Genomic DNA, 26,792 nt, shown 5'->3' with positions numbered 1-26,792 from the left:
AGTACGTCATATGCTTCGTTGATCTGATTGGTTTATTTGGCCCGTCTATCACCAACATAGGCCAATCAGTTAACCAGTATTTTCGCCCCTTCCCAAAATTACTTCAACGGAAGGTTTCCAGATGGATATGCGGAGCAAATCCATCTGGCGGAGTCAGGTTACATTGAAGCTCCTCAACCAGCTAAATCCGACTCCAGTCGTAAAACGTCCTACTTTCTACTGAAGCTCATTAATCCGAATAAAATAAAAACCAGATATTAAACATTTGATCAGTCCCACATTTCTGTACTAGAACTTTCTCTGCTATTGGTTTGATGTAATATTTTGATCTTAGATGTCGTGTTTTCGTCGCCTGTGAGGAAAAAATCCTCCTAATGAACGGGAATAAAAACACCAATCTGGTCGGATTAATCTGGAAAATGCGTTTCACTTTATTATTGATTTACTGTCAATAATCTAACTTATAGAAATGACTGCGCTGTGGCCACTGTAGGTGAATGCTAATGATTAGCATGTTAGCCTGACGTTAGTAGTTCAGAAGTTTTTATTTTGCTTGTTAAATGTGAATCGAAATATTTCTTTATTTCATGTTTTTCTGGGTTATTTTTATGATAAAATCTTTTTCTGAATTTTCCTGAGGAAATAAATCGTAAATAGTTTATTAAGTAATTTATGGAAATGACTCTTAGTTTTCAATCTTTGAGTTTTTGAAAACAGATTTGAACATTTCAGTTTTGTCTTATTTAACACTTTATTAATAACTGTTTAAAGTTTTAGTTGAGATCTAATTTTTTTTTTAATGTTTTTAATTTTATCGGACCATTTAGTGCAAACATCAGCAGCTAGCTGAGGCGCTGAAATGATGGATGGATGATGATGATGATGAATCTTCATCCTCTGAGTTTCTTGTTTGCATTTTTACGTAAAGAATGTCGGAGGTTTAACGTCGTTTCATCAGCGCTGCGACTGATTTCCCAGAAAAAAGTTTCATTTTCCAGCTAATATTACCACAGCGGAGCAGAATTCAGCCATTTTCACTTTCCCAGCGCCACCAGCCAGCAGGAGCTGGTCTGCAGGCCGTTTCCTGTGCAGGTGCAGGTGGTTGAAGTGGGAGTGAGCAGCTCTTTATTTATATCCTGTCCGACCGCATGATGCTTACGTTTAGCTGCGTCTGTCTCTGAGGAATCATTTCTACTGATGATTCAGATCAGATTCCTCTCATTGCTGTACAGTAGATACCAGCAGCCGGGGGGGGGGCTATAAATTAAAAATATAGACCTATACCAAAAACTAAACCTAATTATCACACCAGTATATTTAATGAATCCCAACAACTAAAAACATAATTTCATGTCCAGGTTTACTTTCTGTCCATAAATCTTTTCCTTCTGAGGCTGTGAAGGTAAATCTGTGTTTTGTCCAACATTGAATCACAAACCTAAAAAATAATGAACCAGTTTATTGATGGAGAAGCTATTCGTCAGCTTTAGATTTTTATAATATATGAAAATGATTTCTTTTCTAAAAATGTGTTTATTTAAGAGCAACTATGCAAATAATGCAAACAAAGACGTAGAAAAAATAGACTATATTCTATTATTTTCCATGTGAATCCAGGATTGTTCGTTCTTCTTTGCCTTTTTTATAAAGTGCTTTAAATCAGTCCTAGCTGCCTTCATCCAGGCTGGATCAGATCCTGACCTTTGAAAAAGGAGGCAGGATAAAAGTTTACTGCACGCAGTTAGCCTCACTGCACGCAGTTAGCCTCACTGCACGCAGTTAGCCTCACTGCATGTAGTTAGCCTCGCTGCACGCAGTTAGCCTCCCTGCACGCAATTAGCCTCACTGCATGTAGTTAGCCTCGCTGCACGCAGTTAGCCTCACTGCATGCAATTAGCCTCACTGCATGTAGTTAGCCTCGCTGCACGCAGTTAGCCTCACTGCATGTAGTTAGCCTCGCTGCACGCAGTTAGCCTCGCTGCACGCAGTTAGCCTCTCTGCATGCAGTTAGCCTCCCTGCACGCAATTAGCCTCACTGCATGTAGTTAGCCTCGCTGCACGCAGTTAGCCTCGCTGCACGCAGTTAGCCTACTGCACGCAGTTAGCCTCTCTGCACGCAGTTAGCCTCACTGCATGTAGTTAGCCTACTGCACACAGTTAGCCTCTCTGCACGCAGTTAGCCTCACTGCATGTAGTTAGCCTACTGCATGCAGTTAGCCTACTGCACGCATTTAGCCTACTGCACGCAGTTAGCCTCTCTGCACGCAGTTAGCCTCACTGCATGTAGTTAGCCTACTGCACGCAGTTAGCCTCTCTGCACACAGTTAGCCTCTCTGCACGCAGTTAGCGTCGCTGCACGCAGTTAGCCTACTGCACGCAGTTAGCCTCTCTGCACACAGTTAGCCTCTCTGCACGCAGTTAGCGTCGCTGCACGCAGTTAGCCTACTGCACGCAATTAGCCTCCCTGCACGCAGTTAGCCTCACTGCATGTAGTTAGCCTACTGCACGCAGTTAGCCTCGCTGCACGCAGTTAGCCTACTGCACGCAGTTAGCCTCGCTGCACACAGTTAGCCTCTCTGCACGCAGTTAGCCTACTGCACGCAGTTAGCCTCTCTGCACGCAGTTAGCCTACTGCACGCAGTTAGCCTCACTGCATGTAGTTAGCCTACTACATGCATTTAGCCTCTCTGCACACAGTTAGCCTACCTGCACGCAGTTAGCCTCACTGCATGTAGTTAGCCTACTGCACACAGTTAGCCTCGCTGCACACAGTTAGCCTCTCTGCACGCAGTTAGCCTACTGCACGCAGTTAGCGTCGCTGCACGCAGTTAGCCTACTGCACGCAGTTAGCCTCCCTGCACGCAGTTAGCCTCACTGCATGTAGTTAGCCTACTGCACACAGTTAGCCTCGCTGCACACAGTTAGCCTCTCTGCACGCAGTTAGCCTACTGCACGCAGTTAGCCTCTCTGCACGCAGTTAGCCTACTGCACGCAGTTAGCCTCACTGCATGTAGTTAGCCTACTACATGCATTTAGCCTCTCTGCACACAGTTAGCCTCTCTGCACGCAGTTAGCCTCCCTGCACGCAGTTAGCCTCACTGCATGTAGTTAGCCTACTTCACGCAGTTAGCCTCTCTGCACGCAGTTAGCCTACTGCACGCAGTTAGCCTACTGCACGCAGTTAGCCTCTCTGCACGCAGTTAGCCTCACTGCATGTAGTTAGCCTACTGCATGCAGTTAGCCTCTCTGCACACAGTTAGCCTCTCTGCACGCAGTTAGCCTACTGCACGCAGTTAGCCTCACTGCATGTAGTTAGCCTACTGCACGCAGTTAGCCTCACTGCACGCAGTTAGCCTACTGCACGCAGTTAGCCTCACTGCATGTAGTTAGCCTACTGCATGCAGTTAGCCTCTCTGCACACAGTTAGCCTCTCTGCACGCAGTTAGCCTACTGCACGCAGTTAGCCTCACTGCATGTAGTTAGCCTACTGCACGCAGTTAGCCTCACTGCACGCAGTTAGCCTACTGCACGCAGTTAGCCTCACTGCATGTAGTTAGCCTACTGCATGCAGTTAGCCTCTCTGCACACAGTTAGCCTCTCTGCACGCAGTTAGCGTCGCTGCACGCAGTTAGCCTACTGCACGCAGTTAGCCTCTCTGCACGCAGTTAGCCTCACTGCACGTAGTTAGCCTACTGCACGCAGTTAGCCTCTCTGCACACAGTTAGCCTCTCTGCACGCAGTTAGCGTCGCTGCACGCAGTTAGCCTACTGCACGCAGTTAGCGTTGCTGCACGCAGTTAGCCTACTGCACGCAGTTAGCCTCCCTGCACGCAGTTAGCCTCACTGCATGTAGTTAGCCTACTGCACGCAGTTAGCCTCGCTGCACGCAGTTAGCCTCGCTGCACGCAGTTAGCCTACTGCACGCAGTTAGCCTCGCTGCACGCAGTTAGCCTCTCTGCACGCAGTTAGCCTACTGCACGCAGGGCGTGTAATATCAGATGCATCTCTGACCTTTAAGCTAATGCTAACATTTCCAGACTTGTTTATTTCTTACAAGCAAAATAAGATAAAACGTTTTGAGCATTTTAAGCTACTTTGGTCAAATTTAGTGTTCCTCTGAAATAGTCGTTAAAACTAACTTTAACTTTTATGAAGTATTCTGGTGAAGATTCTCAGCCATCCAGGTCATAATTACTACAAACAAATCAATCCTCTGGACTTTGTTTCCAAGTTTGAAGACGTTTCTCTTCCATCCAGGAAACATTTTTAATTCAAAATGTCAGAAATAGCGTTTAGTTCCAGGTTTTATAGAATAGCCTCGAACATGATGTAGAGTAAACATTCAGCTACAGGTAGAATGATATGAGTTTATTAAGGCCTGGAATGTAAAATATTCCTGCAGACCAGTGGCCATCATCCATTTAGATATGGAAATATATAGATTAATAATTCAAGAACATTTTCCCACATACATAAACATCAATATGGATAAGATGAAGAGAAAAGTCAGAAAATAATCCCCCAGTTCAAGAAGGAGCCTCTTTTTCCCAAAGGTCTTTACAGTGAGCAGAGATTAGGCATTCTATAATCTAATGTCTATACCTGTTGGCATTACATACTTTGATTGGCTCAGAGTGGGAGGTCCTGCTCAGTAATCTGCACAGAGTGTGAATGATGTAACATGGTTGACTGCAGCTTCACTTTGCAAGGTGTGCGCTGATGCATGTCTGTGTACTGTAGGTCTATGGTAAATCCCCTGCCTGGAGGTGGAAGTCTGCAGAATCACTCATCCCTTTGGCTCTGCTGCCGGACGCTATGAGATCAACTCTAGTGTTCTTCTTCTCTGAACGCCCGAAAAAAACATAAACAGTTGGTTTTATTTTTCTTAAACCCAGAGGGCTAGCAAACACCTAGGCTCTAGGCTCCAGGTGGGGTTTATTATGGTATAAAAGGTACGTTACGATATAGCACCCTCTGGGAGCCAAGGAAGATAATTCTATTCTATTTAGTTTATTTCTATAGCTCCAATTCACATCATGTCATCTCAGGTCACTTTCCAGTTCAACCAGATCGTCCAGTCAGATTGATTCAAAGTTTTCTTCCTTTTGTATCTATGCTTCTTTTTCTATGTCTGCTTCTGTCTCCTTGAACCCCAGTGGGCCTCAGCAGATGGCCGCTCACACTGAGCCTGGTTCTGCTGGAGGTTTCTTCCTGTTCAAAGGGAGTTTTTCCTCTCCACTGTCGCTACAAGCATGCTTAGTGTGAGGGATTGCTGAAGAGTCAATGAGTCGATGCAATCAGCTGGTTTTCCTTAGATAGAAAACTTTGAATCAATCTGACTGGATGATCTGGTGAACTGGAAAGTGACCTGAGATGACATGATGTGAATTGGAGCCATAGGCGTAACTTCCTTAAGGACTGGTGTGGACATGTCCCCACCAATCTTGACCAGTAGGGGGACAGTCCCCACCAATATTTTGTACACGTATTTTGCTTTCGGTGCTGTGTATATCTGATTAAAACCCCATTCATGCCGCTCCTCAGAAAGAAAATAAAAAAGTTCTCCCCGCTGCTCACCGTCCACAAACCCTGACAAAAAACTCAGAAAAAAGATTCTGTTGCCTGTCGCTTTCTCCCCATCACCCCCCTCCGCCCTCTCCCCTGTCGCTTCCCTCCAACAATGCTAACACATTCAGGGACAGCAGTGGACTCAGACTTGCAGGTGAGAGGGACTTGTGGAAATATTAAGACCTAATTTTAGTCAGGAGAGACTTAAAGGTACACTATGCAACCGGTGTTGATTTTCCAGCGAGGCTCCCCCCAGAGGGCGAAAGTAAAAGTGCACTGTCGTAAATATGCTCAGCTGTTCTCCTGGTGTCTCCGTCAAGCCAGGCGCGGTTGTTTTGAGCTTAGCAGACAGGCGAACGCAGCTGGCGCGACAGAAGCAGCGAGTTTACATGCAAAGTCAATGGTTGACGCGCGTCAAGGCGCAGCAAAAGGTCCCGCGGCGCGTCTGAGCAGCTGAAGCAGCGCGTCGGGCGCGTTTAAGCATCTGACGCGTGTGACGCGCAACAAACGCGCTCCTGCTCGAGATGGAAAAATTTTATTTTTGCTGCTAGACGCGCCGCCTCAACCAATCAGAGAAGCTGATCTGGGAGCTGGCAGGGAGAGAGACACAGCGCTGATGATCAGAGCGCTATGATCACTCCTCTGAAACAGTTTATTGACGCCTAAATTAACTTAAATGCAGAATCTGCTGGCAGAATATGTTCACTTTTATTATCCTGCTGCCTGCAGTTTGGATTATTTAGATGAAAAACACCTACCAGCTGCCGCCGTGAACCGCGAGGAGGCGACCCGGCCAGAGGCTGCTGATGAAGGGATTCCAACTGTCGGCGCACCGCTGGTATGTGGGGGTCTGAGCGGCTCCGACAGAAATAATATTGGAAGGCAGGATAATAATCTGAATGAATTGACGGCACTGATTACGTTTTCAGGTGTATTTTCTCACTTAAAAACATATTAAAACTACTTTATTCCAAATGATCACAGCAAATATAGCTGCAAGGCAGAGAAAGGATAGAGTAGCTCCGCCCAACGCGCGTCAGTAACACTTTTGCACCGCGCAGCCAGAGCAGCAAAGCTGCTTCAGCCGCGCGTCAGAACTAACTGGTACAAGCAGCAAAAAGGAAGCAGCAGACGCCATTTTGCTGCTTTTGCTGCGTGAACGTAGCATAACTGCACAAAGATCGCCACTGCGCTAGCAACGAGAATGCTTTTAACTGGGGGCGTGTAGCAGTTCTCGCCGTAAAGCAAGACTGACTCTCACGAGACTTCTGAGCCTGTGGGTGCGGGTCGGTGCTCCTGCAGTTGCAAGTGCGGTATTTCCCCCACAGACCACCAGGGCGGCCGAGAATACCTTTGTTCAACCTGAAATGACTCATTTAGTCATCCATAACGTTATGGAACACATTAATTAACTGAAAAATGTTGCATAGTGTGCCTTTAAAGTAGTAAAAGAATAGAGAATAGTGTAAAAATAAGTTAATACCGTATTTAAAATATAACTGAACCGTTGGAAAAAAAACTCAAACCACTTTTTTCCGGCCCTGTTATGTCAGCTACACTAGAGTCCTGCAACGGGTCGGGTACCCGCGAAAAATACATAAAAAAAATAAACGGGTCGGGCGGATATTTTTTTAGTGCGGGCGGGTAGTTGGTGATTTTTTTTTATGCGTGTGTGTTGTTATGGACATCAGAAATGTTATATTAATCAGGCACTGGGTGCAGCGCAGCGTCCAATAGCCTATGATGGGTTAACGGGTCGGGTTCGGTAGTCATCCTAACGGGTTCAGGCGGGTGCGGGTTGGTAAAACTCGACCCGTGCAGGTCTCTAAGCTACACTACATTCAGTATCGTTGCCATAGAAACAGACAACAGCGCCAATATATCAGAATTATACTAAAACACACGCAAATAATTTCCCACATAAAAAACAGGACTTTCAGTCCATTACAGTTTTCCGTTTTTAGAGGGTTGTTTATTTTGCGTTTATTAAGTGATGGCTGTGGTATATTAGCTTTCACTGCTATAAGCTTTCGCAGCAGTGATTGATTAATTTAAACACCTGCTCTACTGATGGTCTATCGGAGTTGGTGTTTAGGTTGAACATAAAGAACACCTTTTATTTGAAGCTTCTTGTAGCTACTGTTTTAATCCCGGCTTTACTTAAAACTTTTTCCTGACTTTGATAGTGTTGCCATTCAGTAGCAAGCACTGCGCCCCTTTTTCTTTTATATGTACATTTAAGATTTAGCGTGTTATGTTGACAACTCATGAGCAAGCTGCTTTTTGCAATCTAGCAGGAAGGTAAGGATAGGATCTTGCAGGTGTGACGTCACTCTGCAGGGGGTCCAAAGATAAAAGATTTAAACAATTTTGGCATTGGAAGTTCAGATTTAAGAGAGTTAGAAAGTTCACTTAGTAAAAGTGCAAATAATAAATCTGATTAGCGATTACTTTTAAGCTGGTTGAACATACTGCGACAGACTGGTGACCTGTCCAGGGTGATCCCACCTCTCACCCAGAACGTGGCTGGAGATATGCACCAGCACCTCCTGATCCCACTGAGGGATAAGGCTAAAGAAAATGGATGGTTGAACATAGTCCGCTCTCCCAGATTCTATCAAATCAGTGTTGATACCCTCAGGGGCGGATTTAGGACATTTGGGGCCCTAGGCAAAGACAGGCAGGGGACCCCCTGAGAAGTAAACCCATAAAACAGACCCATTCTACAGATAGAGAAATGTTAATAGAATAGACATCCATTATTTGTTCTAGGTTTTGTCCCTCTCTTCTTGTCCCTTTTTCCTCTCTATTTATCAGCGTTCTGATGGCATTTTAGCCAAAGGATTTTTATCAAAAACATAATTAATGTGCACAAATAAGGATTAGTTGTATTAACCATACATGGAAACAGAGTTTTATGGGGCCCCCAGGAACTTGGGGCCCTGGGCAACTGCCTAGTATTGCCTAATGGTAAACCCCCCCCTGGATACCCTGCTGGTGGATGTTCTTGACAGAAAGACGGAGTTGCTTAATCATATTCTGCTTAAGGCCCCATAAGATCTTGTCCGAGTCTTGGTTTAAAAGTAAATTAATTTTAAAAAGTGACCCAAAATTGACTGTCAATAAATGTTCTACAAAATTGATATATTTATTTGATTTCTTTGATTTGTACTGTCTGTTTAGATTTATGTGATATTTTTTGCACAAAATATATAAGTGAATATTGTAACAGTTATTTTTTCAACTGTAAGCATTAAATTGATAAATGTTATTCACATTTTTTTGGCTTTATCCTTTCCAACAAAAAAAAAAAAAGGCGTCGCGCAGGGATCTCCCTTTCCTTATGAGCCGTCCCCACCAACTTTCAACACAAAGTTACACCCTTGATTGGAGCTATAGAAATAAACTGAATAGAGTTTTGAGATCAGCTTTACTATTTCAGGTTAAGTTTAACTTGTCTTGCTTTTTTCTCCAAAAAAGAACAAAAAACTTGTAATATAATATTTGAAAATAGTAAAATAAATATTTCATTGAAAGTGGCTAATCTCACTATGCTACTCCGAAGTGTTAAGCTAGGTGTCTAACAGCGTAATCGGAAAAAACTATCAATAAAAAAAAACTTATAGCGACATCACTGTAATAACTTTGAATTACAGCCAGCTAGCAGCTAAACAAACATTAAATGTAAAGATGGAGCTATGGCTAGTAGCAGCTATTAATCTATTTACTCTTATCAATCTATAAATGAATTATTATTGTGTTACATTTTTCTGATATAAGCGGCTGAACATTTTATTGAGCTACGCTATGCTAGGCTAATAAACTCTGCTTAAACTATTAGCTTGTTAGAAATTTCCCAACTATAATGAAATGTTCCATAATTATGATGGAGTATTAAGGCCAGGCTAGAGATTTTATCATTTTATTTAGATAAAATCATAATATAATGAGAACAATAACAAAAACAACGTGTTTCAGAGAGAAAGCTTGGAGCTCCGCCCAGCAGATGACGGCCGACCAGCTCCACCAATCAGCAACCAGAGTCCACTTTGACATCCTGCCCAGTTTGATGCTGCTGCTAAAAGATTTCCTGATTTGTCAAACCGACGCTAAAGTAGAACTTCCCATGATGCTCCACATTCCTCATTTTAGGGAAGAAAGGGCTTCTGGGAAGAGATGTCATAAAATACAACTTTATTCTCATAATATTACAACTTTATTCTCGTAATGTTTCAACTTTATTCTTGAAAGAAAATCTCTAGCCTGGCCCTAATAAACTGGAAATAAAAATTTCCAAACGAAATGTATTTTTGTTTTACACTTGTGTAAACAAAATGACAAATAAAATCTGTCCAAAGTCTAATTCGTACATAATAGCGGTTGCTCACCTCAGCTCATTTTACTCATGATTCAATGCTAGGCTAGTTTTAGCATTTCCTGTTGATGATCATGTGTGTAAAGAATTACGGCTATTGAAAAGCAACGATAGTGTAGTCAGGCTTAGCTGAGCTAAACCAATGTAGATCGTCTTGTTTTTGATTTAAATCCAAACATAATTCTCAGGAAATGTTCAATTAGAAAACAACTTAAAGTTTCAGCACTTTTCCGTCTTTCCAAAGCAGGATCCAAGAAGCTCCAGTTATCCACCTGCCTCAGCGCGGCTGGTGGAGGAGGAACTGCTCTGCTACTGTTGAATTAAAAAGGGGAAAATAGAGAAAAATCTGTTTTTTATTTTCTCTGCTAATTAAACACAGATGTCCTTGTGCAATTCTCTGCATGTTTAACACAGCACCGCTGCTTCCTGATTTACTTTCCTCCATCTTTCCACTTGTTGAGAAACCACTCTGCTCCTCCTCATCCAACCCGCTGGACTTTCTCCAGTTTGCAGAAATCTCTCTGCTTCTCTCTTCCTGTGTGATTAAACTCGCTCATATCTCTGATTGCATGAGCTGTGGGCTGGCAGGTGTCTATATGATAGAGTTTTACAAAGCCAAACACAAAAACCTCCGCTGAGAGGAAGGAAGCTTAATTGAATTGTCAAACATGAATCTACCCAGAGACTCGGTCTGACAAAAACTCATCCAGAAAAAAACCCTTTTCTGTTTCAATATCAGAGCGTCTGACTGCTTCATTCTCTGCCAACCTGTCTGCCTTCCTGCTGCTCGCCGCTTCGAGCAGGAAATCCAGGTGAAAGGGAACAGAAACAAGGTGTGATGCAGAATGCCTCTAAATCCTCTCAGGTCACTTCCTGTCATGATTGCTAAGAGGAAGTTAAACTAAACTCAAGACTAAACTTAACTCAGGACGTTAGCTTTAATGGGAGCAGAAGATTCCAGATGTTTCCAACATCAGGATGATCAGTAGATGGATCAGAGCAGAGATACAGGATGGATGATGGATGGATGGATGGATGGATGGATGGATGATGGATGGATGATGGATGGATGATGGATGGATGATGGATGGATGGATGGATGGATGGATGGATCCTGCGGTACTTGAACGGGTCGTAGTGGAGATGAATCCCTTACTCAGTGTGAAGCTCAAATGATCTCTTGAGGGAAAATTGATTGAAACCTCCAGTTTGAATCCTCAACTCAGTTTGAAGCTTAGATGATCCTTCCAGGGAGAGAAGGTCCGAAACATCCAGTTTACAGGATGACTTACCAAAACTGGCAAACACTCCGGCGTCGAGGTAGTGTCAGTCAGCAGCTTAAGAGCGCTCCGTTAATGAGGTAACCGTCAGCAGGTGTGTAGGGAGGCGGACCAGAACCAGGCGCCTCCTGGTGGAGGAAGGGAGACAAACACAGGAATCCTGACACATGGTTGTAATAAAATAATAGTGTTTTAGCAAAGAATCATAGAAAGTATTTTATAGATCTGCATCATCTGCTTCATTAGTTCCTGAATGAAGTCCCTCTATCAGAAGTCCTCTGTGCTAACAGCTAGCTCCCAGTCCCTCCCAGTTCTCGCTCCCATTGTTCCCAGTTTAGAGAAGTTTTGCTAACTCTGCTACTTTCTAGCTTCTGTCCAGTTTGCAATCAGATCTTTGTTTTATTTTCCTGTTTTCCTTTCAGGTCTTTTGTTCCCCTGGTTGTGATGGTGTGCAGAGATCTAAGCCACAGTTGGCTCGGCTTCACATGGGCCTGCGTGGGGCGGCGGCGGCGTGGGGGGGGGGCTGTCAAAGGAATTGCCGCTCCGCTTATTCTCCTCCATCACAGCGATGAAGAAGAAGAGAACAGAGAGCAGAAAGGGACAGCCTTCTTATTATCAATATTAATCTCTCTTTTTGGAAAGGCATCTGCAGCCTCTGAAGCTTATTTGTCCTTTTAAAAAAACCTCGCAGCTTAATGAAGAACACCATGTTTGAACTCGCTAATGTTTTCCTCTTCCTCCCTCTCTCTGCTCAAACTCTTCCTCCTCTCTGTTCAGCATGCCATTAGCTCTCAAAGCTGTTGTTTGTTTCATTGCTTTAATGTTCCTCTCTGAACAAAGCAGCAGAGAGACGTGGCTGAAACATGAAGCGTGCAGCTTTAGTGTCTGTGTGCCATGCAGCGGCTTTCCCCTCCGCCGCCGCACTTTAGCTTGCTTATGGAAAACCATGGCTGGGAGGACCAGGATCCTGTTGGAGTCCAGATGTTCTAATTATAGAACAGCTCTGCTGGTTAATGACAGGAAACGGCGGCTGAGGTGTGTGAGCAGAGAAACATGAATGGAAGCTTCAGATTGTTGGTCAGTAACGGCGCTGCTGGACCGCCGCCTCGCCGCCGTGGTTCTGTTCTGATGGTTTATCGGTGGTGATAACCTGCTGAACCCAGAGGCAGACGGTCATCAGCAATATCCTTAGAGAGACTACCTGGGAGTTGATTTTAACTCTACACACAGATGATGCACAGCAGGAAGCGATCCAAATTAGATTCAGCTGAGGAGGCGTTCATGGTCCAATCCCAGACCGCCCGGGTCGGTACCCAGGAAATAAACCCGTCCTCCAGCAGCCCTGATCGACGCTCGCTCGTGTCATCTCTACGGTCGTCGCTATAGTAACAGGATGTCAATAGATTTGGCGTCTCCATCCTCGTCTCCAACTGTCCTCTCAATCAGAGGGCGGTTTCCATGGAGATCAGTGTTTTTTACAGCAGCTTGGTGAAGCAAAGTTCAGGCGGGGGCCATATGCTGCGTTCTGCACGGCTCCTCCGTCACAGGACGTTCCTCAGGAAGTTCAATTCAATTCAATTTATTTATATAGCGCCAAATTCACAACACATGTCATCTCAAGGCACTTTACAGTTCAACCAGATCATACAGTCAAATTGATACAAAGTTTTCTATCTAAGGAAAACCAGTTGATTGCATTGACTCATTGACTCTTCAGCAATCCCTCACACTAAGCATGCTTGTAGCGACAGTGGAGAGGAAAAACTCCCTTTGAACAGGAAGAAACCTCCAGCAGAACCAGGCTCAGTGTGAGCGCCCATCTGCTGAGGCCCACTGGGGTTCAAGGAGACAGAAGCAGAGATACAAAAAGCAACTGTAAAAGGCGGCCCCGTCCAGGAAACACACAGCCAGGCAGACGAGCTCCAAGGCAGCTTCCATGCCAGAGGATGAAGAGAGCACATCCACTCAGTCACGGTAAGTTGGTTCCTCAGGAGACAGAGAGAGGAGCAGCCGGACGGCGTGGAGTTAAAGGAGGCAGGAAACGCTCCATGGGTGCATTTTAAAAGTATTTGCACCCTTAAAACTTTTTTACATCAGATTCCAAATATAAATTAGTTCTGCTGCTATAGGCTTAGACTGCTGGAGGACATAGGGACCCCTTCTTCATCATTCTGCTTCATTCTATCTCTATTCTCCCACTCTGCAGAATCTGTTAGTTCAATCTCTAACGTTCTGCTCTCTCTGCTTTTTCTCATAGTAGCTTCATCTGGTCTGTTCCTGTTTGGCTGTGACTCCATCCTGGAGAGAAATATCAGCTGTGCTGCTGCCATCAACACCTTTGTTTCTAGATGTTGGAGCTTGGCCTGTTTTCCAGTGTAGTCCTGTTTCTCTGACTGTGACTAACTGGATGTGCTCTCTTCATCCTCTGATATGGGAGCTGGCTCGGAGCTCGTCTGCCTGGCTGTGTGTTTCCTGGACGGGGCCGCCTGTGGAGCTGGTTGACAGTTGCCTTTTGTATCTATGCTTCTTTTTCTATGTCTGCTTCTGTCTCCTTGAACCCCAGTGGGCCTCAGCAGATGGCCGCTCACACTGAGCCTGGTTCTGCTGGAGGTTTCTTCCTGTTCAAAGGGAGTTTTTCCTCTCCACTGTCGCTACAAGCATGCTTAGTGTGAGGGATTGCTGAAGAGTCAATGAGTCGATGCAATCAGCTGGTTTTCCTTAGATAGAAAACTTTGAATCAATCTGACTGGATGATCTGGTTGATCTAGATCTATAAAGTGACCTGAGATGACGTGATGTGAATTGGAGGTATAGAAATAAACTGAATAGAATAGATTGAATGTGACCCTCAGCCCAACAGGATCAGTGCTGGATAGACTCTCCTCTGACTGCAGTTGGAACGCTAAGCCTTTAAGTCTGGCCTAAACTTTGACTAGGCCAGTCTAATGCTCTGATCTAAAGTTCAGCTCCAGTCCTTGATGATCAGAACCTGTAAGATGATGAAGGACCAGTTATCAGATTTCAGCGTTTCACTCAGAGGAATGAGGGAAATCTGGACCGCACTGATCCAAACCACTGGTTTCACTCTCTCTGATGTCTCGACTTTATTTTAAAGTTCTTAAACTTTTAATCAATTATTAATTGTTACACAAAACAGGATGAGAATTAAAAATCTGGGAAAACTCTGTTTATTCAGTCATCCGTTCATAAAAACGTTCACTCATTAATTTGCCATTATTATCTTTAAACATGAGTTTAAATATATTTAAAGCTAAAAACATGACTATTGGCAAAGCCTTGAACGCTCGGCCCCCCCAACAGTAAACGGTCGCTCCGCCGCTGCTTTGTTAGCCGCTAATGCGGTGATAGCGAGCTAGTTTGACTCTGTTAGCTCTGACGGCACGTAGACTTTTAGGTTGCTGTTTTCCAAACAAACAGATCCTGTATTCTAGAATGATGTAGAAAGTTTTATTTCAAACCAGAAATCCTAATTTTCAGTTGGAAGAACATAGAATTTCAATTTAACGAGCTGCTGAAGATTCTCAGTCATCCAGGTTATTCCTAAAAAGTTAAAATCAATCCTCTGGACTTTGTTTCCAAGTTTGAAGACGTTTCTTTTCCATCCAGGAAGATTTTTCAATCCAAAATGTCAGAAATAGCGTTTAGTTCCAGGTTTTATCCAGCAGCCCAACAAAGCCTGGTTTTAGTTTAGAAAACATGCAAATAGAAACGGATGAACGGGTCCCCCCCTTTGGAATGGGGGTCGTTTGGCTTCTATTTAGCCTCTTTTCTTAGTCTTTCCCCAAACAGAGTGCAATATGCTGATGGTTTTTACTTTTTTGGAAATTTTTATTTAACTAAAAGTTATGAATATTTATCTCTCTTTATTTTGAGGCTTTCATTTTTAAATCAATATAAAAAATATTTCATATCGACCGAAATGAAGAAGGGATGAAGTTTGGTTTGTGTGGTACAGCGTGTCTCCTGCTGGCCTCCAGGTTGCTTCTCAATTCCATCATTTCCCGTCTCGCTGTATCCCTGCTCTGCTGGGACGGTGAGGACTGCTGGTGTCTACGGGCGAGAGGCAGGCGGGGTCCACCCTGGACAGAGAGGAGGGGGTCCACCCTGGACAGAGAGGAGGGGGTCCATCCTGGACAGAGAGGAGGGGTCCACCCTGGACAGGTGTCCAGTCCATCGCAGGGAAACACAGAGACAAACAGGACAATCAACCATTCACACAGACCTAAGGAGAATCTAGAGAAGCCAATTAACATTTAAAGTAGACGTTAAAGAACATGAAAAACCTTAAAATACTGAATCCTGCGTCTAAATATAGAGCAGGAGGAAAAGAAAGGAGAAATGAAAAAAGGAAAGAGAAGCGACCAGAGATGGAACCGGAAAGAGAAGAGGAGGAGGTGGACTTCCTGTTATCACTTCCTGCTGCTTCAACCACACACATTTACACTCTGTGGGATTTTAGGATTTAGGCAGGTTTAAAGGAGAAGAAACACAGATTTAATCTGAGTCCTAAAAACTGGTGTGTTTGTTGTCTATTTAGCAGCAATTTGGTCCATTTACCAACATTCTGAGGACCAACGGGGTTAGGATGGAGGTCAGGGTTAGGTTGGAGGTCAGGGTTAGCATACATTCTGTAACTAAAATGAATGGAAGTCAATGGAAAGTCTGGATAGAAAAACAAAGCGTGTGGCTTTTAACAGAGAATGGCCATTTTTCATGGCTGCTATTCTAAAGATGTTGGAGTTGCTTTTATTTGACATGTTTGGTTGAGTTTGGTTCTGGACACTGAGCTTAGTTTGATGAAAAGAGCCGTAGAGATAAGAGTCAGGACTGTTGGACCCAGCATGACCACAGTCCTCAGGTCTGTCCATCAGAGACCTTCGTTACCGCCGTTGACATTGCTGCTGACGAGTTCTCACCATGCTCACCTCAGCATGGTGGATGATGTGGCTTTCCGTTCCACTGACACCATTAGTGCGTTCCGACCCCCCAAACCCCCAGCAGGCAGTTCAGCAGATGTTAGTCTCAGTTAGTGGGTCACAGGGACGCAATGTGAAGACGGTCAAATAAAAAGAAACATAAATCAGTTTAGAACATTAGGGTTTATTTTTAATGAAAGATGTTTTATTCTTCTGTTCATTAACTTTCTGAAATAAAACCAAAAATGCTTTTAGCAAAAAGAATCTGCTGCAGAGATGTTTTATAGCTCCAACTCACATCATGTCATCTCAGGTCACTTTATAGATCCAGTTCACCAGATCATCCAGTCAGATTGATTCAAAGTTTTCTATCTAAGGAAAACCAGCTGATTGCATCGACTCATTGACTCTTCAGCAATCCCTCAGATGCTTCTGCTGCTCCTGTGTTCGATGCCAGAGAGCAGCTTTGCTATATTAGCTGTGATCAGCGGGTAGAAAGTAGTTAGAATCTATGTTGAAGTGAGAAAGTCCTCCTGAAAACATGGTCTGTGCAGTCAGTTCATCCAGATTACCATCCTGCCTTCAAAGATTATTTCTCTGTGGGAGCCGCTCAGACCCCCACATACCGGCGCTGCGCTGTCACTGGGAATCCCCAGCAGCAGCTGCCTCTGGCCCGCTCGCCTCTCCAGGGTTTTCCCCTCCTGTTGGTGGCGGCTGGAAGTAGATGTTAGCGTTTTTCAGGTCTGTGCTACAAACTGCAGGACGTAGGCAGGCAGCGCCTCACCTGGAAGGTGCTGATGGGCGGAGTTAGAAGTTGGTGAAGCTCCACAGCAGGAAGCGGTCGTCCACATGTCTGGCCAATAGGAACACAGGAACTGGTTTCCATGGAGACAATTGAGAGTAAAGAGGAGAATCATCCTGATAGTTAATTTGAAATAAAACTATATTTGAAAGTAAAACAAAAAAATAAAGTTTTTTCACCTGAACATAAACTCAAAACTTTTTCTTCAGTGTAAAATAACATCGGTTTTTGTTATCAGTGTGAACATTTCTTCTCTCCAATATATTTCAAAATTATTCCCCCTTTCAGATCACTTTTTTTATTTAATAAAAATCCCAAAATAACTCCATAGACTCAGGCTGACCACTCATCTGCTGAGTTTAAGACCAGATTCTCCTGAAGTGAGGGAAAAATGATCACTTCTGGAAAGGGAAATATTTTACATATAAGTTTATGTTTAAATATCCTCGTCTTTATGATTCCAACATAAACCAACATTTTAGGAGCTGGGTTGCTGTTTGGACCCAGTCCTGCTTGCCTTCTGATGGCTAACTGTATTAATAGGAGTCTGTTTTGTGTCAGGCAGGTTTTAATAGGATCACTGTGAGAGACATGGGGCTGTCTGTCAGTCTAACTTCATTAACTGATGATAGATAACCTGTGTGTGTTGGGGGGGGGGGGCTTCCTGTTTGTGGGTCTCTGGTGTAATTTATAGTCCTCAATTGGAGGCCTTATCAGGTGCTGGACACATGGAGGCCTCTTCCTCTCCTCCCTTTTCCTGAACTTCTACTTTTCTCACATTTTTTCCTCTCATTCGTCTCTGCAGCCCAAAGGTTTCATTACTGAATGATTTCCACTAATGGATGGATGGATGGAGGATGGATGGATGGATGGATGGATGGATGGATGGAGGATGGATGGATGATGGATGGATGATGGATGGATGGATGGATGGATGATGGATGGATGGATGGATGATGGATGGATGGATGGATGATGGATGGATGGATGATGGATGATGGATGGAGGATGGATGGATGGATGGATGGAGGATGGATGGATGGATGGATGATGGATGATGGATGGATGGAGGATGGATGGATGGATGGATGGATGGATGGATGGAGGATGGATGGATGATGGATGGATGATGGATGGATGGATGGATGGATGGATGGATGATGGATGGATGATAGATGATGGATGGATGGAGGATGGATGGATGATAGATGATGGATGGATGGATGATGGATGGATGATAGATGATGGATGGATGATGGATGGATGGATGGATGGATGGATGATGGATGGATGGATGGATGGATGGATGGATGATGGATGGATGATAGATGATGGATGGATGGAGGATGGATGGATGATGGATGGATGGATGGAGGATGGATGGATGGATGGATGGATGATGGATGGAGGATGGATGGATGGATGGATGATGGATGGATGGATGGATGGATGGATGGATGGATGGATGGAGGATGGATGGATGGATGGATGGATGATGGATGGATGGATGGATGATGGATGGATGGATGATGGATGGATGGAGGATGGATGATGGATGGATGGAGGATGGATGGATGGAGGATGGATGGATGGAGGATGGATGGATGATGGATGATGGATGGATGGATGGATGATGGATGGATGGATGGATGGATGATGGATGGATGATGGATGATGGATGGATGGATGGATGATGGATGGATGGATGGATGGATGATGGATGGATGGATGATGGATGGATGATGGATGGATGGAGGATGGATGGATGATGGATGGATGGATGATGGATGGATGATGGATGATGGATGGATGGATGATGGATGGATGATGGATGATGGATGGATGGATGGAGGATGGATGGATGATGGATGGATGGATGATGGATGGATGATGGATGGATGGATGATGGATGGATGGAGGATGGATGGATGATGGATGGATGGATGATGGATGGATGGATGATGGATGGATGATGGATGGATGGATGGATGATGAGCAGTTATCTTCTGGAACCACTGAGCTCCATCTCCTCCGTATTTAGCTTCTGGATTATCTCCACTAACCCTCCTAATTCCCATCCGCTCCTCTCTGTCAGTGAAAGAAATTCCAGATCTGGTTTTTGTTTTCTCTCCATCCATCAGGTGCTTTTCTTCTGTTCAGTTTAGCTTATCTCTAAATCCAATTCATGGCCTTTGGTTCAGATCCTGAGCTTCTTTTCTTTAATTGGGCTGGATTGTCTTCAGCTGAAGCGGAACGCTCTGTAGCCCAGAGCTTCTTCTCTCATGGTGGGATCTTCTGGCTCTGGACCAGTTTGCATTTATTGAAGCGGTTTATTCCTACAGACACAGAGATGAGCTGATGCTCTGAATGAATCCTCAGAGTCTGAGCTGCTGCAACCAGACAGATTTATATCCCTGGGAAAGGATGCAGCAGGTCCTGATGTTCATTCTGCTGCAGCTCTGATCTCTGATGGAGGGAGAACATTCCCACTCAGAGGTTCTCCTGAATGAGTTCCCAGAGCCCTCGGTTCTAACGAGGGGCCATCAGCCTGTAATGACCCCCCCACTCCATCGGGATAAAATCAAACATTGAAACTCAGTCGGCCGTCATAAGGTGGTCGTGGGTAAATCGCTCAGTGGGCAAACAAGGATTCTTCTTCTTCCTCTCAGCTGTAAACCCAGCAGCATGGCGGGGGGGCAATGAGTGAAATGGAGTTCTTTCTGTCAAACTGTCAGACCGTAGTAGCCACGTTAGCTCAGCCATGTCTTTGTCCAAATACGTCGTCTCCTTTTCTTTTTAGGGCTTTCAGCACTAAATTGCCCAAATATCCAAGGCAGCTCGTTTCACTCTAGTGAGCTTCATGTTCCTCTGCTACTGGTTTGGCTTCCAGATAGACGAGTCCGAGTAGCGCCATCTCACTGCGGAGCTGAGTCCCACCTAACGCCCAATCTCTGACACTCTGTGGGAGAAACACAGGTAGTGACCACGATCATCTGACAGAAGATGATGATCTCAGTGAGTCACTTACCTGGTTCAACAGTCCAGTCCATCTCCCTGGAAAGGGGCGTGATCCAGCCGCTGGACTGAAGACAGACGCGGCACGCATCACTGAGAGTCCCTGATGCAGCAGTCCCAGAGGACTAGCAGGAAGACCATCCTGGACAGGGATGCAAAACAGGCAGGATCCAGGCATCCTAGAGCTCCCAGGCAGGTTCAGAGTCTGAAAGAGTCCAGAAGCGTGACCAGGCGTGACCACAGGAGCAGACGGGATCAGGAGCAGGTAGGATCAGGTGCAGACGGGATCAGGAGCAGACAGGATCAGGAGCAGACGGGATCAGGTGCAGACGGGATCAGGAGCAGACGGGATCAGGAGCAGGTAGGATCAGGTGCAGACGGGATCAGGAGCAGACGAGATCAGGAGCAGACGGGATCAGGTGCAGACGGGATCAGGTGCAGACGGGATCAGGAGCAGGTAGGATCAGGTGCAGACGGGATCAGGAGCAGATAGGATCAGGTGCAGATAGGATCAGGTGCAGACGGGATCAGGAGCAGACAGGATCAGGTGCAGACGGGATCAGGAGCAGATAGGATCAGGTGCAGACGGGATCAGGAGCAGGTAGGATCAGGTGCAGACGGGATCAGGTGCAGACGAGATCAGGAGCAGACGGGATCAGGAGCAGACAGGATCAGGTGCAGACGGGATCAGGAGCAGGTAGGATCAGGTGCAGACGGGATCAGGTGCAGATAGGATCAGGTGCAGACGGGATCAGGAGCAGACAGGATCAGGAGCAGACGGGATCAGGAGCAGACGGGATCAGGTGCAGACGGGATCAGGAGCAGATAGGATCAGGAGCAGGTAGGATCAGGTGCAGACGGGATCAGGTGCAGACGGGATCAGGAGCAGACGGGATCAGGAGCAGACGGGATCAGGAGCAGACGGGATCAGGAGCAGGTAGGATCAGGTGCAGACGGGATCAGGTGCAGATGGGATCAGGTGCAGACCGGATCAGGAGCAGACGGGATCAGGAGCAGATAGGATCAGGTGCAGACGGGATCAGGAGCAGACGGGATCAGGAGCAGATGGGATCAGGAGCAGACGGGATCAGGTGCAGACGGGATCAGGAGCAGACGGGATCAGGAGCAGACGGGATCAGGTGCAGACGGGATCAGGAGCAGGTAGGATCAGGTGCAGACGGGATCAGGAGCAGATGGGATCAGGAGCAGACGGGATCAGGTGCAGACGGGATCAGGAGCAGACGGGATCAGGAGCAGACGGGATCAGGAGCAGATAGGATCAGGTGCAGACGGGATCAGGAGCAGATAGGATCAGGTGCAGACGGGATCAGGTGCAGACGGGATCAGGAGCAGACGGGATCAGGAGCAGACGGGATCAGGAGCAGACGGGATCAGGAGCAGATGGGATCAGGAGCAGATGGGATCAGGTGCAGACGGGATCAGGTGCAGATAGGATCAGGAGCAGACGGGATCAGGTGCAGACGGGATCAGGAGCAGACGGGATCAGGAGCAGACGGGATCAGGAGCAGACGGGATCAGGAGCAGACGGGATCAGGAGCAGGTAGGATCAGGTGCAGACGGGATCAGGAGCAGGTAGGATCAGGTGCAGACGGGATCAGGTGCAGACGGGATCAGGAGCAGACGGGATCAGGAGCAGACGGGATCAGGAGCAGACGGGATCAGGTGCAGACGGGATCAGGAGCAGGTAGGATCAGGTGCAGACGGGATCAGGAGCAGACGGGATCAGGAGCAGACGGGATCAGGAGCAGACAGGATCAGGTGCAGACGGGATCAGGAGCAGATAGGATCAGGAGCAGACGGGATCAGGTGCAGACGGGCAGGCTCAGTGGCAGAGGGTAGCAGAGACAGGACGTGGAACCAGAACTTGATGCAGGAACTTTAAACTGGTGTCCACCTTGGAGCCAGGCTTACTGGGATAAAAACTGATCCTCCCCACATAGAGAGCCAAAAACCCAGAGGACTCAGTAGGGGAGGAACAGCGGACGATCAGGAGACGAGACAGACACAAAACCGTCTGTCCACTGGCCGCCAGTATCCAGGACATGAACCTTAGAATAAACAGAACTGAACAGAAAATAACATCTAATGATCTGGCCCTGATAGCTGGAACTGAGGCCAGTATAAGGGCAGCTGGCAGGTGGATGAGATGAGTGATGATTAGGAGGTGGAGAGAGTGAAGCAGGTGAAAGGCAAGATTAACTAGGCCAGCTAAAAAGACTAAAGCCTTCAAAGCTTTTCACTCCTAAAAGGATTTTAGTTTCTGTTCATTTTTAGATTCTTCCTGAAAACCTGAGAGTGATCAAACCGTCGGCTGTTCTGAATCCGGACGCTTTGCTGCGGCTTTCTGACGAATCCATTGAAGTATTGATCTGTTCTTCTTTCTGTGGATGTGAGGCTCTGATGGCGGTTCTGGCTTCGCTATCCGCCCAGCGCTTTACTTTTATAGGCCGGTCCAGGAAGTTCAGCTGCGTCTGAAGCTAAAGTCTGTTCATCTTTTCTCACGCAGGTATGGAGGACAGAGCAAACGCAGCATCGTGGGCCGCTGGAAGTCGATCCTCTAAGGTACTTTTTGATGCTTTTGGAGGAAACGTTTTCAGTCCTTTAGCTGAAGTCGCTATTATTTATCCAGACTGATTTGGTTTGGACCAGTTAGGATGAGTTTAATGGTATAAAACGTTAAACTTTAGTTTAAGAACCGAGTGAAAGGAAAGAGCTCGGCTGAAATGTGACTCTGTTCCATCTTAGCTCCTCGTTGTTTTAACCCTTTATAGAGCGTTTTATTGGAATCCAGGATAAGACCTTATTACCTTTATAACATTAAAAAATTGGTATTTTGATGGTAAAGATAAATTTCAATGTAACAACAAGAAACGCCAAATTACCTGGAAATATTTGGAAAAATAACCAAAGTTCTTCTATAAGAAATTAATTAAAAAGAAACACATTTTTTGGTCCTTAGATCAGGAATCTTCAAGGTTTTCCAGGCCAAAGACCCCAAACTGATGGTCAGATGGAGCGGGACCCCCTGATTATAGATATATTCTATTAAATAATGTTCTATCAAACTGGTTCTATAGTCACTCTATTACAGATGGAGTAATGTAACTAAAGTAATCCCTCCCTGGGATTATTAAAGTATTTCTGGTTCCTGGTTGATGGGACAGGTGTTGTGAATGAAACGGTGCCCAGCTTAGACCCCCTGGGGGTCACAGCCCCCCTGTTGAAGAGCTCTGCCTTAGAGGCATTAATGCTGATACTGACACTTAGATTGTTTAGTTTGTAAACCTAAACATAATTGTTAACGAGGCTTATTCACCTTTTCACTTTACTTTTTAACTTTTAATGACCTTTTTACCTTTTTTCCAGCTTCATTTCCAGCAGGTTATCTATCATTCAGGGCTCATCTAGTTGGTCAAATGCTAACATGAGATGAGCAGCCATGTAGCAGCATCTATGCTGAATGGCTGGATATAGATCTTCTGCTTCTAGACCTCACTGAGGGACGGGGGGGCTCCATTTGTAAGGGATGAAAAACACTAACTTGGTTAAAGGGACTTTATGTGACAGAGCAGCATGAAGTAGAGTAGAACTATGGAGAATAGAGCCGCTCCGTCTCACCGTCTGTCTGAGGAATCATGTTAGTTCTGATTAGAAAATATTCAATAAAAATAAAAAGTATCATCTGAGAAAAACAGTTTATTTCAAATACTTTATTGATTTAGATGTTTTTCAAAGTTTCATTTCTGTTAAGTCTCTATTTCCTAAAAACGTGGAGCTGGTAGGCCTGTAGAAGGTCCAGGTGTTCAGATCTATGCTTCTAGAAGCTAACCCAGCTTTAGGTGCTGGTTGTTCTCTGAGGAACCAGATGCTGATGGACGGTTCTACCGCAGGGGCAGGCCACACTTTTCAGATCAGGTTAAACTTCCTGTCTGATGTGATGAAGAGCTGAACCCAACATTCCAGCCTGTGCTCTGCTGTAGCCGTGATGTTTCTATCTGACCTCCTGGTCTCTCCGCAGAGCTTCGCTGACGGATCGCAGTTCATGACGTCACACGACAGCCTCTCGCCGCCGTACTCAAACTCCAGGCTAACAGGTCGGCTCATTTCCACCTTTCTCCTCAGCTTCAGATTGGATGTTTGCGTCTCGCTGGGTGGGGAAACGCCAGCCGGCGTCTGCTCATTTACCCATGATGCTCTCTGCCTCTGGCTCTCCGATGTGGCGCCAGTTGTGAGCAAATGGCCACTGACACAGATAATCCGCCTCGCACTCAGTGAAACATGCAGATATGCTCACAGCTTCATTACCTTTGACTGGATGCATCAGATATGGAGGCGCTCTGACGCCGCCGAGCTCCTGCCTCCTCATTTCCTTCCTTCCTTCCTTCCTTCCTTCCTTCCTTCCTTCCTTCCTTCCTTCCTTCCTTCCTTCCTTCCTTCCTTCCATTTCTTTCCCTTTCCTTCCTTCCTTCCTTCCTTTCCTTCCATTTCTTTCCCTTTCCTTCCTTCCTTCCTTTCCTTCCATTTCTTTCCCTTTCCTTCCTTCCTTCCTTCCTTCCTTCCTTCCTTCCTTCCTCACCCGTCAACCTTCCTTCCTTCCTTCCTTCCTTCCTTCCTTCCTTCCTTCCTTCCTTCCTTCCTTCTTTCCTTCCATTTCTTTCCCTTTCCTTCCTTCCTTCCTTCCTTCCTTCCTTCCTTCCTTCCTTCCTTCCTTCCTTCCTTCCTTCCTTCCTTCCTTCCTTCCTTCCTTCCTTTCCTTCCATTTCTTTCCCTTTCCTTCCTTCCTTCCTTTCCTTCCATTTCTTTCCCTTTCCTTCCTTCCTTCCTTCCTTCCTTCCTTCCTTTCCTTCCATTTCTTTCCCCTTCCTTCCTTCCTTCCTTCCTTCCTTCCTTCCTTCCTTCCTTCCTTCCTTCCTTCCTTCCTTCCTTCCTTCCTTCCTTCCTTCTTTCCTTCCATTTCTTTCCCTTTCCTTCCTTCCTTCCTTCCTTCCTTCCATTTCTTTCCCCTTCCTTCCTTCCTTCCTTCCTTCCTTCCTTCCTTCCTTCCTTCCTTCCTTCCTTCCTTCCTTCCTTCCTTCCATTTCTTTCCCCTTCCTTCCTTCCTTCCTTCCTTCCTTCCTTCCTTCCTTCCTTCCTTCCTTCCTTCCTTCCTTCCTTCCTTCCTTCCTTCCATTTCTTTCCCTTTCCTTCCTTCCTTCCTTTCCTTCCATTTCTTTCCCTTTCCTTCCTTCCTTCCTTCCTTCCTTCCTTTCCTTCCATTTCTTTCCCTTTCCTTCCTTCCTTCCTTCCTTCCTTCCTTCCTTCCTTTCCTTCCATTTCTTTCCCTTTCCTTCCTTCCTTCCTTTCCTTCCATTTCTTTCCCTTTCCTTCCTTCCTTCCTTCCTTCCTTTCCTTCCATTTCTTTCCCTTTCCTTCCTTCCTTCCTTCCTTCCTTCCTTCCTTCCTTCCTTCCTTCCTTCCTTCCATTTCTTTCCCCTTCCTTCCTTCCTTCCTTCCTTCCTTCCTTCCTTCCTTCCTTCCTTCCTTCCTTCCTTCCTTCCTTTCCTTCCATTTCTTTCCCCTTCCTTCCTTCCTTCCTTCCTTCCTTCCTTCCTTCCTTCCTTCCTTCCTTCCTTCCTTTCTTCATTTCTTTCCCTTTCCTTCCTTCCTTCCTTTCCTTCCATTTCTTTCCCTTTCCTTCCTTCCTTCCTTCCTTCCTTCCTTCCTTTCCTTCCATTTCTTTCCCCTTCCTTCCTTCCTTCCTTCCTTCCTTCCTTCCTTCCTTCCTTCCTTCCTTCCTTCCTTCCTTCCTTCCTTCCTTCCTTCTTTCCTTCCATTTCTTTCCCTTTCCTTCCTTCCTTCCTTCCTTCCTTCCTTCCTTTCCTTCCATTTCTTTCCCCTCCCTTCTTCCTTCCTTCCTTCCTTCCTTCCTTCCTTCCTTCCTTCCTTCCTTCCTTCCTTCTTCCTTCCTTCCTTTCCTTCCATTTCTTTCCCTTTCCTTCCTTCCTTCCTTTCCTTCCATTTCTTTCCCCTTTCCTTCCTTCCTTCCTTCCTTCCTTTCCTTCCATTTCTTTCCCTTTCCTTCCTTCCTTCCTTCCTTCCTTCCCTTCTTCCTTCCTTCCTTCCCTTACTATCCTTACCTTCCTTCCTTCCTATTCCTTCCATTTCTTTCCCTTCCTTCCTTCCTTCCATTCCTTCCTTCCATTTCTTACCCCTTTCCTTCCTTCCGTTTCCTTCCTTCTTCCTTCCTTCCTTTCCTTCCTTCCCTTCCTTCCTTCCTTCCTTCCTTCCTTCCTTCCTTCCTTCCTGTCTTTCTTCCTTCCTTCCTTCCTTCCTTCCTCTCCTTCCTTTCCTTCCATTTCCTTTCCCTTTTCTCCTTCCTTCCTTCCTTTCCTTCCATTTTCTTTCCCTTTCCTTCCTTCCTTCCTTCCTTCCTTTCCTTCCATTTCTTTCCCCTTTCCTTCCTTCCTTCCTTCCCTTCCTCCTTCCTTCCTTCCTTCCTTCCTGTCCTTCCTTTTCCTTGTCCATTTTCTTTCCCCTTCCTTCCTTCCTTCCTTCCTTCCTTTCCTTCCTTCCTTCCTTCCTTCCTTCTTCCTTCCTTCCTTCCTTTCCTCCTTTCCTTCCATTTCTTTCCCCTTCCTTCCTTCCTTCCTTCCTTCCTTTCTTCTTCCTTCCTTCCTTCCTTCCTTCCTTCCTTGAGGGGCCCTTGAGGGAGTGGAAGGAAGGAAGGAAGGAAGGAAGGGAAGGAAGAAGGAAGGAAGGAATGGGGAGGGAAAGGGAAGGGAAGGAAGGAAAGGAGGAAGGAAGGAAGGAGGAAGG

The 26,792-nt window shown here is 45.7% G+C and overlaps 1 protein-coding gene across 12 annotated transcripts in view; it reads left to right on the top strand.

Moving 5' to 3' along the window:
* The window catches only part of LOC119784895 (transcription factor 4-like), a 292,976-nt gene that overhangs the window by 53,995 nt on the left and 212,189 nt on the right, over window positions 1-26,792 (top strand). For all 12 annotated transcript variants that reach the window (XM_038287164.1, XM_038287162.1, XM_038287169.1 and 9 more), the window contains 2 exons: window positions 22,504-22,559; window positions 24,016-24,091. In XM_038287164.1, coding sequence (XP_038143092.1) covers window positions 22,504-22,559; window positions 24,016-24,091 — 132 coding nt within the window. The remainder of the gene's footprint in view (window positions 1-22,503; window positions 22,560-24,015; window positions 24,092-26,792) is intronic.

Source organism: Cyprinodon tularosa, unplaced genomic scaffold, assembly GCF_016077235.1.
Source record: "Cyprinodon tularosa strain WSP-4 unplaced genomic scaffold, ASM1607723v1 ctg236, whole genome shotgun sequence".
Lineage (NCBI taxonomy): Eukaryota > Metazoa > Chordata > Actinopteri > Cyprinodontiformes > Cyprinodontidae > Cyprinodon > Cyprinodon tularosa.
Note: the sequence above shows the minus strand (reverse complement) of the source record. Positions and strands in the feature narration are given on the sequence as shown.